This window comes from Lissotriton helveticus, chromosome 3_1, assembly GCF_964261635.1.
Source record: "Lissotriton helveticus chromosome 3_1, aLisHel1.1, whole genome shotgun sequence".
In the NCBI taxonomy this organism is placed as follows: Eukaryota; Metazoa; Chordata; class Amphibia; order Caudata; family Salamandridae; genus Lissotriton; species Lissotriton helveticus.
In genome coordinates, this window is record NC_136061.1 from 560,243,541 (window position 1) to 560,262,916 (window position 19,376).

The following is a 19,376-nucleotide window of genomic DNA, read 5'->3' on the forward strand; positions in this document are numbered from 1 at the left end:
CGCGAATTGCGGATTTTAGGGCAATTTCGCGCTATTCGCAGAACGCGAAATTGCCAAAAATTCGCAAATTCCACAAATGGAACAAATTTTCCACCCATACTTATTCTTCTGTTTAAATTTAAGCAGATTCCACCTTCATCATTATGCTGATTGGTGCAAGCATTCGGATGCATGTGTGCCTCAGAGGCGAGATGTGCTGCATTGTGCTTTTTTTCATAATGTTTTACTCTAATAAAGCTGCAGAGCATGCTGACACAACAGCACCACCAAAAGCAGTTGGCATAATCTATAGGTCCCAAAGGTGAGACCTATTGGCTTTGCCAGTGCTTATTTTTTTTCTAGTTGCTTGAATCTTTACTGTTCATCAAAGAAAGACTCTGAGGCTTGCATGTAATGGTTTTTCTGTTTACACTTTTTTCTCAATAAAACATGAAAACTCCTGAAATTAATTTTGTTCTTTCAGATATATTTCATTAAACTGATTTATTCACTAACACTATTTGTGATAATGTTAATTTAAAACATCCTCCAGTGTTATGTTGTGCCTTTTTTTTTTCTATTGCGCGCACCCACCAGTTACCTAGCCTCTTGCAGCTTTGGAGCAGCGTTTCCTTGCCAATGTGGGTTTTTTCCAAGGCGTGGAGGCTTCATGAGGGTTTGTCGATGGCATGCCCTAGCCCATGGTAGAAGTCTAACATCGGCTGAGGTAAAGGGTTTCCCTGCAGCAGGGGTCTGTATGGTGAGATGTGCGACCTACTATTCAGGCCCATTCTGAATCGGTATAAAGTTGGTTTGTCTCTGCGTGGTGTGGCCCAGTGTAGGTGCTGATTTTCTGGTTTTCCGCCAAATTGGCTGTTTAGTTTTCTGTTACTTGGTGACGTGTTCGACACTATAATGTTTGTGCTAGCTACTGCTTTTCCTAAATCTTGGGGGTGATTTTGCTGGTGATGAAAACTGTAATTAATTCTTGTTTTGTTGGACTTAAGCTGGGCATAATGCCGGCATATTAGCACTGATTCCTTCCTTTACAGATAGAATTAACTGTGTTGGCTACCTTGGTTATGGAATTTGATCCGTTCTGTGGCTGTAAGCAGTATTTCTGGCTCCATGGGCCAGATGTGCGACCATTCTGTTTTGCAGGTTGCACATTGTGATTTGCAAACCGTAATGTTCTAATGTGTCTCAGACACCTTTAGCGATTTCCCGATGGGTTCGCAAATGACCTGCCTCAAAAATATTCATGAGGTAGGACGCAGTTTGTGACCCGTAGGGAATGGCCTATAATTGCAGGGATGGTGGCCTGCTGGGGACATCAGACCACCATGTCTGTATTTGCTTTTTAAACAAAGCACCGTTTTTTTTCTACACATGCAACCTGTTTCCCTAAAAGAAAATGGTATGCATTTAAAAGAATAAAAAGAAAAGTTTTCTTTTCATTTTTAAAGGGCAGGCAGTGGTCCCGGACCACTGACTGCTCTTAAAAAACACCTTTGCTTACATTCACATAGGTGAAGGGGTCCCCTGGGGATCCCTTCCTGTTTGTGACTGACTTACCTCCTAATTGAAGAAGGTGGTAGCTGAGATTGTTTTGCGGACGCATTTTCAGTCGCAAAACAATCGTAGATATCAGTGCGACTTGCTAATAGGAAGGGACCCCCTTGGCACGGCCCTTCCTAATAGTGACTTGTAAACCCTATTTTGTGAGTCGGTAATAGGTTACTGACTCACAAAATAGGATTTGTACATACTACGACCCTTTTTAGCGGTTGCAAATGGCCCGATTTTCCATTTGCAACCGCTAAAAACAGTTGTACATTTGACCCCATGCCCCTTGCTTGCATTTGTTTCCTGTGAGTCTTTAAAAGTCAAAATGGAACACAGGTACCCACCTATGCTGCCATGATCTTGAGTTCGTAAGTACATATCACATATATCTAGCAGACCGTGCACAATCAAATAGAATGGCATTTTTTTGTTTGTTTTGCGAGACAGAGTGCATAACTACACCTGGCAAGATATTGGTGTTAACTGGTGCAAGCCTCCTCAGAGAACCAATTAACTCAGAGAAAAAAAAACGTGCACATAAGCAATAAGTTGTTATTCAACACATTATATGTTTAACCACATACTGCTTTGGCTGCTCACACTCCATAGCTGTTTCCATCCTTGTTCCTGATTGTCTCACTGTATCCTGTTGCTTCAAGCCCCAAACCACAAATCCTGTTCTGACTTCTTGGCAAGCCATGTGTCATACTCAGGTGGATTGAGGGCATAGGACTTGATGAAACACCCTGCAGTGTGACACAGTGACTACCATTGATCTCTGAGCGCTGATCTACAACAATCTTTGGCTGACCTGCAAACTGCAATTTTAGACACCATCTCTCTTGCAGAGTGCTCTGCGTCACTGCATTACACAACACAAACTACATGTCAGATGAGCAGAGCATGCCTCTACTCCTCATCAGACATGTAGACTGTGTTGTAATTCTCCTGAATTGGATGTGGTTGTGATGGTGCTCATAGTGGGATGTGTTTTGCTTAGGACAGGTTTGTAGAGGTAATTGTGAATGTTGAGTAAAGGATGGTGTATGGTAAGTGTGCATGATTTAATGAGACACAGAGTGTCCAGTATAGATGTGAGTAAAAAGAGGGTGGCTAAAGGCCAGCTTTCCAAGTAGGACATGGGGGCAGGTGATGGAGAGACAATGGTAGACAGTATGTAGATTAAATATTTACATTCATGCTGTTTATCTTGCCTATCATGCTAAAATAGTAAATTGCATTGTAAATTTGTAGTGAATACTGTGGTGGTGGTGGGGGGGGGGGGGGGTGTGAGAGGACGGCTTCAGGTTGTGGGTAGCAATAGGACATCAGGGGTAGTAAGAGATGGGGGAGCAGTAGGGGATAGCAAAGGGACCTACTTTGCTGGAAACATGGCACAAGAAGTAGAGAGAGAGAGGGTACTTATGTGGATGGGGAGGAAAGTACTGTACTGGGAGCTGGTGAAGTGATAGCAAGAAATTTAGGATGATACACGTGTGCCCTGGTTGTTGAGTGTAGAGCAGAGATAAAGACAAGGGTGTAGTGTTGGGGTTACAATTCTGTGTAATAAATTGGAGGTAGAAATGAAGTGAAGGAGGTGGAAGTGAGCATTCTTGAGCTATTCAGAAGAGAGAGGTAGGAGAGTGATATGAAGGGGCGAGGGGAAAGGAAGTTGTCAGACTAAAAGCACAAAAGATGTGGGTGTGAAAGGGTTTGTGAGTAAGAGGTAGTAGCTTTAGAGAAGAGTAGGAGGTCCGATTTAAAGCAAGGATGTTGAGAAAGTGGTGGATTAAAGGAGGTAGAGGGTGAGGGGCTGTTGGAGAGACAGCTTGGTAATTTGGGTGATAAGATGGAGTTCACTAGCATGTGAGAGGGCAGTTGACGGTGGGGTCGGTGTTCGGTCGAAGGAATAGGGTGGGTGATAGATGTCAGATGCCGGAGGAGCAGGAAATTACTGCTGTGGGAAAGGTATATGTAGGCGATAGGAATGTATTTAAATGTATGAGTGAGCAGATATCTGTGATGAATGGCCTAAAAGAAAAGGTCATTGCCTGGGACTGTATGTGACAGACCAAATTAGTTAAATGGTAGCGGTCGGATAGAAACCAGAGTGAAAATAGTGAGAGGGTATAGAATAAGAGAGAGATGGATGGGATGATTTCACAAGCAAGGAATATTTGCGATGTGTTATGGAACTGGGGGTGGGTTAGAGGAGGATACAAGTGAGGGACTGGGTGGGAGCTGGAGGTTCAGGGAAGATTGGGAAGAAGCAGATCATAGTAAAAGGAAGGATTAGACTTAGTGAGGTGAGAACGATGATGTGTGTGTCTGTCAAGTGAGCATGAGAGGAGGTGAGAGATTTGGAGTATGCGACATCTAACGGTGAGAAGACTGGAAATGGAGGGCAGATATCTAGGTGGAGGGTGGGGCATACATTTTAGGGTGGGAAGGGGTTGTAGGAGGGTGAGAGAATGAGAAGATCGTTAGGGTCAGTTGGCGAGGTAATGAAAGGAGAGTGTAGAAGAAGTAAGATAAGTGTTTTCTGAGGAGTGAGTCTTGACTTGTTAAGGAGGTTTATTTATAGGTATGCATTTGTAGGAGGAAGCAGCTGAAGGTATTAGTAAAAGGGCGAAGGAAAGGAGGGAAACGCTGTGAAGTGCTTTGGGAAGTGTGTGGTGTGAATATGCTTCTGTTTCGAAGTCATATTTGTGTGTTTCATGAGTATATATGTAAATACACTTGAATGGGGAAAAGTAGTGTGTGGAGTGGACCCTACTGTATTTAGTCACTGTGAAAAGAAAGTGATCCAGAAGTCATGTATCTGTTACAGGGTGCCTCACTGTAAGCTGGGAGTATGTTAAAAGGACATGTTCGAGGCATATGAGCTGCAGATTGCACACTATGCATAGATTGCCATCTAGTGTTGGGCCCCGGATGTTTGCAGTTTGTTTTGTTGTAGAAAAGTCTTTGGAAGTCACGGGATAGGTGACTCCTCCTTTGGATGATACTGCGTATGGTCATCGGCTCCATCCCCAGATAGTTTTTTTCCGCCACCGGGCCCGGATGTGTTTCCAGCGCTCCGTGTTGAAACCAAATTCCTTTGGCGCGCAATCCTCACCAACTTTCAGAAAGTATGTTTCGAAAGCTTTTCCACTCAACACTATTCTTCAACGTCGAATACTTTGATTCCGGTCGTCGACGGCCTTCGGGCCTAACTAGGCCTCAACTCCAGCTCATGGAAAGGACAGTATTCAAGAAGTGTCCTCAATGTGGGTCGAAGTTTCCCCACACCGACCTTCACGAGGTGTGTAACCTCTGCCTTTCTACGGGGCATGAGGCAAAGGACTGGTCAGCTTGTGCCTCTTTCTGCTCCAAAAAGACTATCAGGGACCGAAGAGCGAGAAGAACAATGGCTCGATCTTCAACTTCCATTCCGGACGACATCTTTGAGGAAGGCGTCAACGTCCCAGAACAACAAGACGTCGACAGCGGTTCTGAACATCAAGAAGATTCGGATGTCGAGGACATTACTCCAGCGCAGCGGGTCATAGGTAAGACCGTCGACCCGACCCTTCCTCGACACCCCCAAAGAAGGCCCTGGTTAGACCCTCGCTCTCGGGCTCGGGTGCACACCGATACTCCACTTCTACTGCCCCACCTTCGGGCCCGGCTAAGAAGCCAATTAAGCCTTCAGGCGACTCGGGCTCGAGTCAGCCTTCGCATGGTGCCGGCGCCAACTTACCGGCACCGAAAAAGACATCGACACCGGCTACGCCGACGTCCAAACCATCGGCGCCGAAACCCACAACTCCTTCGGCACCGAAACCCAGGTCGGAACCAAGTAAAGCTTCGTATTTCAAAAAACCACCGAAACGAAAAAAACATTGGATCCAAAGAAACAACTGGATCCAAAAACAACACCTGACCCGAAAAAACATTCGGAGCCGAAAAAACATTCGGAGCCGAGAGACTCCTGCTTCCCCGACAAAGGACATTGTCAAAAAACCAAAGCAAGCCGCTTCGGTGCCGAAACCTTCTCCGGCACCAAAAGATCGGCCTCCGGCAGAAGACTTATCTTATCCAGACCCTGCTCAAAAGACTCTGGCTAGAGACCCAATCTCTGGACAGTTGATTTTGGCCTCAAAGAAGCGACCACTGGACAAACCAGCTCCAGCTCTGCATGCAAAGAAGAAGGACATGGCTACCTGGCCTTCAAGACTGCCTTCCCTTCTCCTCCACCTATGCCATCACCACAGGCTCCCATACCACAGCATTCCCCAGCATCCTCTACAGACCATAGGGATGATAGCTCTGATGATATGGGGGGTAACATGCCTGATCCAGCCACACCTACAAGATCACCTGACCCATGGGATGATTACACCACTCCAGATGTCCCAAATGTCCCTCAGGATGACTTATACCCCTCAAGGCCTTCCCCACCAGAAGACACTATAGGGTTTAACAAATTGATACACAGGGTTGCACAATATCACGGGGTAGACATGCATACAGACCATGTAGACGAAGACTTCCTGATGGATACCTTTGATAACGCACAAAGGTCTACATCCATTTTACCAATGCTTAAGGGAGTAATTAAACACGCTTCTGAAGTCTTCAAAGATCCAGTCAGAACTCGAATCATTAACCCTCGTATAGAGAAGAAATATAAAGCCGCCCTTTCAGACCCAGCATATATTAAAGGGCCAGTACCACTAGACTCACTTGTAGTTTCCAATGCACGCAAGAGAGAAAACTCGCAAACATCAGGTGATGCTGCCCCACCAGATAAATAGTCTAAGTTACTGGACGCATCAGGGAAGAGAACTGCGTCTCAAGCAACAAACATGTGGGGTATCGCCAACACACAGGCACTGCTAGCCAGATATGATAGAGCACATTATGACGAGTTAGAGTCACTAATGAGACACCTCCTTCATAAGTACAAGGATAGAGCACAAAAACTCATCCAAGAGGGTAAAAACATTACAAACACCTCCATCAGGTGTGCCCTTGATGCAGCGGATACTGCGTCCAGAGCAGTTAACACCAGTGTCTTACTACGCAGACACGCCTGGCTACGTATATCAGGATTCAAACCTGAGGTACAAAGTGCCATTCTTAATCAACCTTTTGATGAGCAACACCTGTTTGGACCAAATGTGGATGTATCTCTTGAAAAAATGAAAAAAGATACAGACACCGCCAAATCCAATGGAGCCTTGCAGTCGCAGGCTCCCAGACGTTCATTTCGTCGCTCATCCTATAGAGGTGCCACCAGAGGATATTCCTCAAACACAGCCTCTGCCTCATACAAAGCCCCCACACAATCCACCTACGGCAAGGGCTACCAAAGGGGTGGGTACAGGGGTAACAATAACAAGGGCAGAGGTAAAAATAACAACTCCCGCTCTGCCTCTACCCCTGCCCAATGACTCCCTTCCCCTTCCCCCGTCCCATTCCACTCTTGTCGGGGGAATACTCCAACGATACCTGCCAGCCTGGGAAAACATCACATCAGACAGGTGGGTGTTACAAATTATTCAATCAGGTTACTGCCTGGAACTAAAATCTACCCCCCAAACATACCACCCAAGCAGCGTCCAATGTCACAGGAACATTTAACATTGCTCAGACAAGAGGTAATATCCCTCCTGCAGACAAATGCAATAGAAATAGTTCCAGAGCACCAGAAAAACAAAGGAGTATACTCACTGTATTTCCTAATACCAAAAAAGGACGGATCTCTAAGACCCATCCTGGACCTCAGACCTCTAAACGTTTACATTCAGTCGGACCATTTCAATATGGTCACACTTCAACAGGTCCTTCCACTACTGGTACTAAACGACTTCCTTGCCACTCTAGATCTCTTTTTTTTAAAAAAACATTTGTATTGGTATTTACCCCACGTCCCCCCCACCCCCGGCTGCATGACACTTTACATACACAATAAACATACTTATTGTTTAACATATACAGATTCAATACTTATATTGATAAGAACTAAAAAAGAGAAAAACAGAAACCCATCAAAGTACGAACTATAACAAAGCTAAGACAAATCCCTAAGACAGAGAGAATTTCGGGGAAAAAAAGGAAATATTACAGTATGCCGGAATAGAGAAAAGGAAAATCAAGCAAAGGAAAGGCTTAACCATGCCCTCTTGCCCACATTCTAGCCTTTCTTCCAAGCTTCCATAGGTTTCCATATTTTTAGACCTAGCTTCCTCCCTTTTTTACCTTTTCTTGCATATATCTCCCTCTCCAAGTTATATATAGAGAGTAGTCTTGCCAGCCATTGATGAAAAGTGGGTGGTACCGGGTCTTTCCAAGCTGAGGCCACACAGAGCCTCAAAACCGCCATAACTACAAACAAGAATTTATTGTCTTCGCACTGCCCATCCACTCCCAAGACTAGTCTTGCTGGTGTCAGTTCTACGATGATACCCATAGCCTTCTCCAAAAACTTTCCTATTTCTTTGTGTAGAGGTAGCAATGTCGGACATGTGGCGAACATGTGCACCATCCCAGCTTCCGAACCATTGCAGCGCGGGCATGTGGTTCCAGAGGTGCCTCCCCATTGCACAATTTTTGCTGGCGTATAATAAAGTGAGAAGATGGTTTTGTAGTGCTGCGCCTGCAAGGCTGCACAGCATAGCGTGTTCCGGCCTAAATCCAATGATAGCTGAAAATTTTCCTGCACCACCCCCAGTCTCTCTACCCATTTTTCTCCTTGTTTCCCTAAATCATCTTCTCTACTTTCTATCAGTTCAAAATAAAAACGTTTAATCGTGCAACCCCCCTGCTTCCCTACATACTCCATCAAAACATTTTCGCTAAACCCTGCTGGGCCTCCCTTTTTTGTGGCAAAAAAGCTCCTTACTTGTAAATATTTATAAAAACTTCTTGTATCCACCCCATATAACTGTTGTAACTCCGAGAATTGATACACCCCGTGTTCCCCCATCAAATCCTTAAGGCTCACAATGCCCTTTTGCCTCTCTAGATCTCAAGGACGCCTACTTCCATATTCCCATCCACGCAGCGCACAGAAAATATCTCAGATTTTTGCTAGACGGGCAGCACTACCAGTTCAAAGTGCTCCCATTCGGAGTCACAACAGCGCCAAGAGTATTTACCAAATGCCTAGCAGTAGTAGCAGCACACTTAAGAAGACAGCATGTTCATGTCTTCCCATAGCTGGACGACTGGCTCATAAAAGCCAGCTCATACAGCCAGTGTGTACAACACACTCACGCTACCATTCAACTGCTTCACGACTTGGGATTCACAGTAAATCACACCAAGTCGCATCTACAACCCTCACACATGCAACAGTATCTCGGCGCTACAATAAACACCCAACTAACACTAGCATATCCCTCTCCAGCAAGGATAACAAGTATACAAACTCTCCTAACAAAATTCAAGCCGCAACACTCGCTACCAGCTCGAGTGTTCATGCAGCTCATAGGATGGCATCTTGCATATTCGTAGTACCTCATGCAAGATTGCAAATGCGTCCACTTCAAGAGTGCCTAGCACGCCAATGGAACCAGGCTCAAGGTCAACTGACAAACCTAGTGTTGGTAGACGGTCGGACTCATCGTTCTCTGCAATGGTGGAACACCAAAAACCTTTCCAAAGGGAGACCGTTTCTAGAGCCAGTTCCTCAAATAGTCTTGACAGCGGATGCATCGCTCTCTGGCTGGGGAGCCCACCTCCTGCATCACACCATGCAAGGCAGGTGGACACCGCAACAAAAGCTACTCCACATCAATCACATAGAGTTACTAGCTGTGTTTCTAGCCCTAACAGCTTTTCAAACTCAAGTGTCAGGCAAAGCTGTCTTAGTCCGCACAGACAATATGACAGCTATGTACTACATAAACAAACAAGGAGGGACACACTCTCTGCAGCTCTCTCAGTTAGCACAGCAGATATGGAGATGGGCTATACCACTAAAGATCTTCATATTAGCCCAACACGTCCCAGGAGTACAAAACACTATGGCAGATCTGTTAAGTCGACAAACTCAGCAAATCCGCGAATGGGAACTTCATCCACAAGTTCTTCATCCATTCTTTCAAATGTGGGGACAACCTCAAATAGACCTCTTTGCCACCCACGAAAACGCAAAATGCCCAAACTTTGCCGCCAGATACCCACACCCATTGTCCAAAGGCAATACAATATGGATGAACTGGTCAAAACCATTTGCGTACGCTTTTCCTCCTCTCCCACCACTTCCATTAGTGGTACGCCAACTACAGCAACATTCCCCAACGCTCATCCTAATCGCTCCAACTTGGGCCAAACAACCGTGGTACACCACGCTGTGGCAGATGTCTGTAGTATCACACCAAAAACTAAACCTATCTCCACGCCTATTAACGCAGAACCATGGAGAGATCAGACACCCGGACCCAGCTCAACCTAGCGATCTGGCTCCTGAGGTCATAGAGTTTGGTTACCTCAACCTTCCCCCAGGATGTATGAATGTTATCAAAGAAGCTAGACGCCCCACCACTAGAGCATGTTACGCTGCTATGTGGAAAAGGTTTGTCATATCCTGCCAGAACAACCAAATTAATCCTCTAGACGTGTCTATTCAACACATCATTGGATATTTATTGCACCTTCAAAAGTGTAACTTAGCCTACACGTCTATCAGGTTACACCTTGCGGCCATTGCGGCATACTTGCAAAATAGGCAACATCTATCTCTTTTCAGAGTGCCAGCTATTAAAACTTTCATGGAAGGACTTTAAAAGAATAATTCCTCCCAAGACACCACCTGCACCAGTGTGGAATCTAAATGTGGTTCTCACATGGTTAATGGGACCTCCCTTTGAACCATTACATAAATGCGAATTGCAATTTCTAACCTGGAAAGTAGCTTTCCTAGTAGCCATTACGTCTCTCAGAAGGGTTAGTGAACTACAAGCATTTACCATTCAGGAAACCTTTCTGCAAATGCATCCTAACAAAGTGGTTCTTCGTAATAATCCAAAATTCCTTCCAAAAGGCATTTCCCCTTTTCATCTCAATCAATCTGTTGAGCTGCCCGTATTTCTCGCAGCCTCAAACAGTCGCAGAAAGAGCTCTACACACTTTAGATGTCAAGAGAGCATTACTGTACTATATTGAAAGGACACAAACTTTTTGTAAGATAAAACAACTTTGTGTTTTTCTCACCGCCACATAAAGGCAATCCCATTTCAAAGTCACGGATCGCTAGGTGGATTGTTAAATGTATACACATATGTTATCAAAAAGCCAAACGCACATTAACAATCCCACCAAAAGCCCATTCTACCAGGAAGATAGGGGCTTCAATGGCATTCTTAGGGAACATTCCCCTAGATGACATATGCAAAGCCGCCACATGGTCTACACCGCACACATTCACCAAGCATTACTGTGTAGATGTGCGAACTAAACAACAAGCCACTGTGGGCCAGGCTGTACTAAAGACTCTGTTTCAAACAACTGCAACAGATACTGGTGGTCGCCACTAGGTGTGGGAACTGCTATGTAATCCATGCCTCGAACGGAAAATGCTACTTACCAGTATGCATCTGTTCTTGGCATGTAGAGCTGCAGAGTTGCACACGCCCACCTGCCTCCCCGGCTACCTTTATCTGTTCCAGTATTATCTTAATTAGATACATATCACATGGACATCACTATCTCTTATACAGCTCCATCACTTCCCTAATGGCGAAAAACAATCTGGGGATGGAGCCGATGACCATGCGCAGTATCATCCAAAGGAGGAGTCACCTATCCCGTGACTTCCAAAGACTTTTCTACAACAAAACAAACTGCAAACATCAAGGCCCAACACTAGGTGGCAATCTATGCATAGTGTGCAACTCTGCAGCTCTACATGCCAAGAACAGATGCATACTGGTAAGTAGCATTTTCCTTATAAGGCAGGTTACAAAACCAGGGTTTTAATCTTTTTTTAAGTCAAGTGGTTTTGTGCTGTTCACAGTCCTACATGCATATTCCAATATTTTTTTTCAGCAAGGATGAACGCCTCTATGTTTGAAGCATGGTGTTTTAAATTTAATGATTTGCTTGATTGATAACCGATGTAGTGCTGGAGATGTGTTCTCTGGGGTGAAGAGGTTTAGTGGCAGTCTGGCTGCTGTATTTTGTATACACAAGGAGATGATGGACGGAGTGCTGAAACTTTTCAGACACTCCCCCCCCAGTCACAGATCTGGGTTGAATCCATCATCGTTCAACAAAATGACTTATCAGACATTCCTTCGTAGAAGTAACTAAGTAATTTCAACGCCATTATTATGGGTGTAGAAATATATAAAATATTTACATCTAATCTAGACAAAAATGTTTAATCTTTAACCAAATGGCACGAGTTTATAAGTAAGCTGCAAATTGTTTCACTAGATGTAACTAAAATGTTACATATATTTCAAGAATCATTTATAAACTCAGTATTTTGGATAATCCTTTGTGTAATTTTTTTTTCTTTAAAGGGAAAAAAGTAATGTTTGCTGAAATAGGTTCATTTGTTCCTGCTTGACATAGTGCCTCCTTAGACTGTTTTAGATGAACGTGTTGACTCTCGGAACAATTTGAATTATGCTTTGGGATCAAACATATGTTCTCTGTATTCATATAGAAATATCTGTTCATAATTATCAGGGCTCCTGATTTATCGGCCGTTTTGATTGCTCACTTTTTAATTTTCATTTAAAACTGGGTTAATATTTGTGTTCAATTTGTTATAGAATTCTTATTACTAATGAAAATAATCGCTTTTTTCTGAAAAGAAAACTATCAATTTGAGTTTCCTCACCCATCCTTTTGAAAAGGTATAAGTACTGGGCTGTAATAGCAGGAACAATAGAGATATACGTTTGCATAATTTTACGGGCAGTTACTTTAACCCACATGTTAGGCCAAATTCCCGAATAACTTCACACATTCACATACCCCTCTCCTCCCCCTTACACTATCACAGATCATGTCCGGCCCTTGCCAGTTATAGAAATATTCTCTAATCCGCAAGGAGTGTTCTAGGGTTCCTACAGGATTACCACCCACTCAGCAACCACAACCCCAGGTTCACAAGCAAAGTGAAACTGGCTTAAGTAAAAGGTTTGTTAATTGCAGCCTATGGTTCCCGTGCAAGGGCTCACTAAGCCAACCTCCAGACCTCACATCAATGTCAACCTGGTTAACTGAGACCTTTCCACATGTAGATGTTTAGACATCAATTATCTAATTTAAGAATCTGCCTTCCATGTCCTTAGGGAACTACAGTTCTCCAGTGGGCTTGTTGCTTCTTTATGTAAGCAACTCTTTTAGGCAACAAAGTAGCAATCAAAATTTAAGTGGAACTAAAAGCCGTTGTAGGTGCAGAAGTCTCCAAAAGATCAATTAATTTCACTAACTTCGCAAGCACATGCAATATCTAGTTTGCATACTGGTGCTATACTGCGCTACCAGAACTAATATTTCCTCCGTCATTGTAGTACTTCCCTTGCAACCTGGATATAGCACCAATTTCCGGAAAAATATTCTTAAACTGGGTTTGTACATATAAGCTCACTTACATAAACAATCCCTTAAAGTATTAAATCTCTACATTGAAATCAGTAGTAGAAGCCAAGTCAGTGAAGCACTACGGAGCCTGGGAGATGTGATGTGTACCTATTATATAATAAGCCCACCGACAGGCAATACCCATAATCTTGGGTGTCCATCACTACATCAAAATGAGTAAGCATGTGAAAATATCCCAAACATGAATGGATGGGTTAAAGATTCATTCTTCTGATTACTCTTTACTGACCCATTCCTCTATAGTAACGTCATTCCAGAAGCTCTCTCTTTCAGGGGCATATCTTAGTGTCACTTCACGCTTTCCATAATGCCTTCAACAAGGTTCGACACCACTGCAAGGATAGGCAACACCAACACTTATTTTAAACACTCTAAACCTGAGTATTACTTAATTCTTGATTAAGGTATAATATCACTCTAAAACATGAAATAGAAGACAAGATTAAAAGTTGCCAGTATGTTGTTCAATTTGAATTTGCTAACCAAAAAATAATGAGCTTCAACCTAGAGTGGAAGCGGTGTCCAACACGTTTGGGGAGGATTACTTCTAGTGCAGAAGAAATACTGTGTGTAAATATGATTCTGTGTTGGGCTTCCTGTTTTATCTATTTGTATGGTATGCTATGCTTCCAGTGGCACATCACCTATAATTTCTGAATTAGGCATAAGCTATCTATATACATGACCTATTGTTCAGATCCCTCATACTCTTTAATGAATTTATACTTCATTTGCACAGCAAGTATTTTTTAAAACAGGCATCAGTCATATGCAACATTTTGAAGTGATTCAGACTCAAACTAACAGTGACTCATCCCCAAAAATGACCTTAGTCCCTCACAAATAAATTAAATACAATTTAATTAGGGAGAGTTTCAATATAGATCTTTAAAGTAGCAGTGTCTTTGTTCTTGTAGCTTTTGCACCAAGAGACTTTATTTGCAGGCAAGCATTTAATAAACCCCTCATTTCTACATAATATGGTCATATAGCAAAACGATCACAATAACCTGATATAAGACAGAGCTCTTAAATCTTCCCAAGAATATTACAGTGCTGTCAAGGAATCAAACACATGCAGTGAGCTGTTTAAAATAGTATTGTACCCTGTTTTCCTAAAGAGACACCTTCTCACATTCCAACAACAGATGACCGACTAACATTTTTTGACTTCAACCCATTGCAAATCTGAGAATTGATATTCGGCAGAACATGCATATTCCATACCCCTTATTCTACTTCATCATCCTTCTAACCCACAATCACAACCCAGGTTTTTAAGGCAGGCAAACCAATCAAATTTCCTACGTCTCCTACTTTCTGTAAAGACCTTCTTGCTGAGATGCCCAGAGGCTCTCCTTAGCACTCTCTGGTGGGCACAGACCTTTTCAATGATTCCCTTAAAAAAAGTATCAATCCTGTTGATCTGGAAAGAACAATAACTGGTTGAACAAATTAACAGCTCACACCAAAAAGAACCTAACCAAATACTTATAAGCCTAAAATCTGCTTTTCTCAGTCAATTACTGAAAAAGGAGCTGTATCGCAGTAGTCTCTAAGCCTGCTGAATCAGAATTTAGATTTGGACTAAATAAAAGCATTGAGTCTCTATTGGCATATATTCAGGTAAATCGCCTCTACTACCTCTTTGTTGTCCTACAAACAATCTTCTACCTAGATTTATCAACAACCTCTGACAAATTAGACCCCTGAATCCTATTTGATCGATGATCTAGTACCACCTTGACTTGGATTAAACCACTCTTTACAAATGTATGGCCACAATTGTTCACTCATATACACATTGTGCTCAAGAGCCTCACTATCGTTTTATTAATCAAATACATGTGAACCCTCACCACCCTTACCCATGTGATTTAACTATACCTCTTCCAAATCCATATGTGTAGGTTTAATACCCTGATCCAATCTGCTTTGACACTGATATGGGAACCACACAAATACCTGGGCAACACATTTCTTTAGGAAGAGAAACATATTTCCATATCTCTTTCTATCTCTGTACAGCTCAAAGAATGAAATTATGCTGGAGGATTGTTGACAGCAATACAGTAACTTTCGCATTGCCCAATTACTGGGTGCAAACTCAGTGCAGACACAAAGGGCTTGATTTAATTCCTGACAGACAACATGTTGTTCTGCCAAGGCAATGAGTAAACTACTCAGTCACCCTGGTGGAGGGACCGCCCAACAGATCTATAAATGACCATCAAGCTGGCAATCCTTTATAATGAATGCCAGGAACCTCTGTCTCAGCAGTTGCTGTCAGTGCATTGCACTGTTTGGTACAGGGCTCGTTCAGCAGGACAGAGACCTGCAGCAAAAGGTTTTCTTTTTTTATTTTCAAAAAGAAAATCCTGAAACTGAATTTTCTTTTTTAAAATATAAAACAAAATGTTCCCTCGCCATGGGAGTGCCTTCCCATGGCGAGGGGAGCATTTAGCAGTTATTACTGCCAGGGTTTTCTTAGCGGTGGTGGGCAGTGAAAACTGACCTGAAATGTTGCCCTCATAAATTAGTTGGGTGGAGTTAGTTCTGCTCATATAAATTAGTTGGGCAGCAACCCTTATTTGGCAGGGCCGTCTGAGGGGGATTAATCACAGCAGAGACGGCGTAGTCTCCGCCATGATTAATACTATAGACCGGCCGCATATACATTTGGGGGAGGGCCGCATTCTTAACAGTGAGGATACTTTGTTGCCATTGCGATGGGAGTATCCTTACCACCAAGAATTCAATAAGGCCCTAAGCTTGGATGTTCTTTTTGACCGTGAGCTATGATTCTCTATCCAAAATGAAACATTTTACCTCCTCAACTTTATTTTTTTTCTCATTTTTTAAGCTGCTTTATTAAATATATATGTGTTTTAATTTTAAAATTAGTTTAATGTAAATTATTTTTTATGCATTTTTTGTAATGATGCTCTTATTAATTTATTTTTTATTTTGTACAATTTGTTAAATTGTTTAATATCTAGTGTTAGAATTATTTTATAAGAATTTGTATTTGTTTAAATAATTGTATATTTTCTTAAATATTATGTTTATTTTTGCAGTTATTTTAAACTATATATTTTTCATATTCTTTTTATATATAATTAGTATATTATAAGATTAAAAATGTAATATTTTGAAGGTGTATGAGGTATATAATGTTTAAAAATCGATATACTTATGCTAAATTTTTGTTGATGATATTTTTTTATGCAAAGATTATTTAAATGCTAAAGCATAATTAAATCCTGTGCATACTGTTCTTTCATTACGAAAACATAGCAGATCTGTAATGAATAGTAAAGTAATACATAACATGTTGTATGAGTGGAACTTTAAGCATAAATGTGAGGCTTCTATCAATCTTTCACAAGTATTTCTGATAATGAATAAAAAATATATTAAAAAAATTATCATCCAAGATAAATCTAACAAAGCAAAAGTTATAGATAATGATTTAAATGCACCTTGGTTGGTTAAAGTAGCAAAAGAGGTCAAACTCCATTTAATACATAGTCATGAAGTATTTTTTTAAACTAGGGAAGATAACTGCTGAATAACAAACACTTTGGAAACGAGAACAGATCTATATAAAATGGTACATAACTACAGACATTATTCTATAAATATATGTTCACATGCTTAAGATCACACCCTTTAGTTTGTGGCACACAAGTAAGGTGTTGCACGAAATGGATAGTCCAAGACCCTCCCTCTATGTAAACCAAACTGTTTCTAATTATTCTTATATTTAGACCTATGTGGAAGGGCATGGTTCTCAAAGAAATCGAAAAATGTACCCTTTCAATTCTACATTTATGTTGAAGTGTAGAATTACGAATTTCTGTGATTCCGAAATGGTTCCAGTGGGCCCTGAACAAAAGCAAATGCTTGTGCTATCATTTTCTCCTTGTTTTCTTCAAGAGGGAAATATTTTTTAACTTGGAAAAATCCCTTTACCTGCACTTGACCAATTTTGGAGGTGGGCTCTTTCCCTTAGCACCCATGAAATGGATTTACACCTACCCCTGATAATTTATGACCATTTCCAATGTTTGAATGAAATGAAAATCAGTTTGTGAATATCCACAATCTTGCAGACCCTGGACACTCCTAACCTTGAACATCCATTCCTCATCCGTGGAATCAAATTTACGTCAAAGTAATATCACTGTGGTAAAATTGTGTGTGTGCAAATAGCGTTATGATTGTAAATGTTGCTATTGTGAATTTCAAACATGAATTTGCACTTGTAAATCAAGTAATTTGCTCATGTAAGGTGAATGAAAATTTTTAGATCGGGCCTAAATTGTCTAAACTCAAAATGAGTTACACCAGTATTATTCAACGGAAACAAAATAATGATTTTATCTTGGACAAACACGTTCTGTATACGTGCACAGTTGGACCTAACAATGTGGTGTAGATAAACAGGTGTACTTGCTCTTCCAGGATGCCAGTGCGTTTGCAACATGTAAATGTAGCTGTCATCAGAATTGCCCTTTATACCTAGATCCTTTTGAACTTATAATGTATACTTTAATGTATGAAACAATCGTATGATTTCATTTTAAAGCATATAGAGAAGAAATAGTATTTTCTGTCTATACTCGGAGTAATCTTAGTACATGTTGACTCTGTACTTCCTTTTATGCCAACACTAACCAATCCCCACCCCCCATTGTTCATGCTCCAAAATGTCTGCACAAAACACGTCCTTGCATGACATCCTCCTTGATTGATCAGTTTCACCTTTTGAATCTTGTATAGATGGCTGCGTATTTTGGATATTCTGTAGCTGCCACAGACATTAATGGAGACGGGTAAGTGAGACATTTCTCCTTGTATCTACTCCTTATTGCTAATATTATTTAATATGCATATGTTTATAGATAGATATATTTTTGTATAAAACTAACATGATTTTATTAATAATATGCATTTTAATCATTAAAAAAGCAGGGTGGCATACATTTGGTATAAAGATTCTGTGAGTGGTTGACAGGACAAATATATTTCACATTTGACAATAGAAAGTTTGCGCACAGACCTGCATGTATAAGTATCTGAGTGGTTCCCATTGCTGATCCCCTTCTATCTCTTGCAATGGTGTATTGTTTGTATTTACCAATTTAGTGGCTTCTCAGTTCCTGGCAGATCTCAGGTGGACTGTCTGTGGTGTTCCCATTGGTCCCAAAACCTGCACACAGCATTTGAGGTACCAGGGCTACCCTTCCACACCTGGCAGGGCCCCGCAGTCTGACCACATCCGATTTTGCCACCATCAAGGCTGTACTGCAGAATAGGAAATGGTATATGGACAAAGGTTGCTCATTCCATATCCACAGTAGCGTGTTTCAGATGGGTATGTTGGAAGTGTGGTGTATCGGAAATTTTGTATTGTAATTGGAGGTGCATTATAAACACTAGGCGCTGTGGGCCCCATACGTCTCCAGTCTTGGATATGCCAAGGAGATCCCCTTCCTGGAAACCATGTAGCTTTGTTGGGTCTCTCAGAATGTCCGAATTCCAACGGGAGTGCCTTGAGAGAGTTTGTCCCAACATCCCAGACTTTACAAGCCTTCCTCCAAATTCTGAAGATTGTTGTCATTGGAGCAGCCTGCCATCCACACATTCTCTCCCATATAGGTCCCTAAAGTACCCCCTTCTCGAAATGGCTCATCTATATGCCACTAGAGAAGGTTTGTGTTGGTCAGCCTAAGATCTGGGAGACCAATATCCCCTCGTAGGGGACCCCTCGTTAGTGTACAGAGAAGTTCTGGGGTATCCTCCATCCAAAAGCTGCCTACGAGTGACACAGTGCCTTTCTTTCAGAAGCTGTCTGGGACCTCACCGGGTGTATTCTGTAACACATATAAAAAATTAGCAAGCGCAATCATTTCAAGCAGTGCCGCTGTCCCCATACGTGACAGTGGAAGTAACCGCCAGTGTTCCACGTCTGCTTTATAGTCTTTTAATGTTTTTCCCAGGTTGTTACAGATGGAATTATTCCAATCCTTCGTGGTATATACTATCAGTTATCGAAAGCCCTCATTAGTCCATTGTAACATGCCATTCCAGTTCTCATGGGGGTCCCTATAGTATGAATGGGAAGGCTACTGACCTGTGCCAATGTATACATACCCCAGAGTACCCTAAAGAACTTTACCATTTCTAGAAGGCAGGAAATAGACTGACCAGTATCA

General features: G+C 41.9%; 1 protein-coding gene across 1 annotated transcript in view; it reads left to right on the forward strand.

The window, feature by feature from the left end:
- The window catches only part of ITGAV (integrin subunit alpha V), a 402,152-nt gene that overhangs the window by 160,588 nt on the left and 222,188 nt on the right, over positions 1-19,376 (forward strand). Inside the window, exon 11 of the mRNA XM_078680488.1 lies at positions 17,941-17,993. Within this exon, the coding sequence (XP_078536614.1) occupies positions 17,941-17,993 (53 nt within the window). The remainder of the gene's footprint in view (positions 1-17,940; positions 17,994-19,376) is intronic.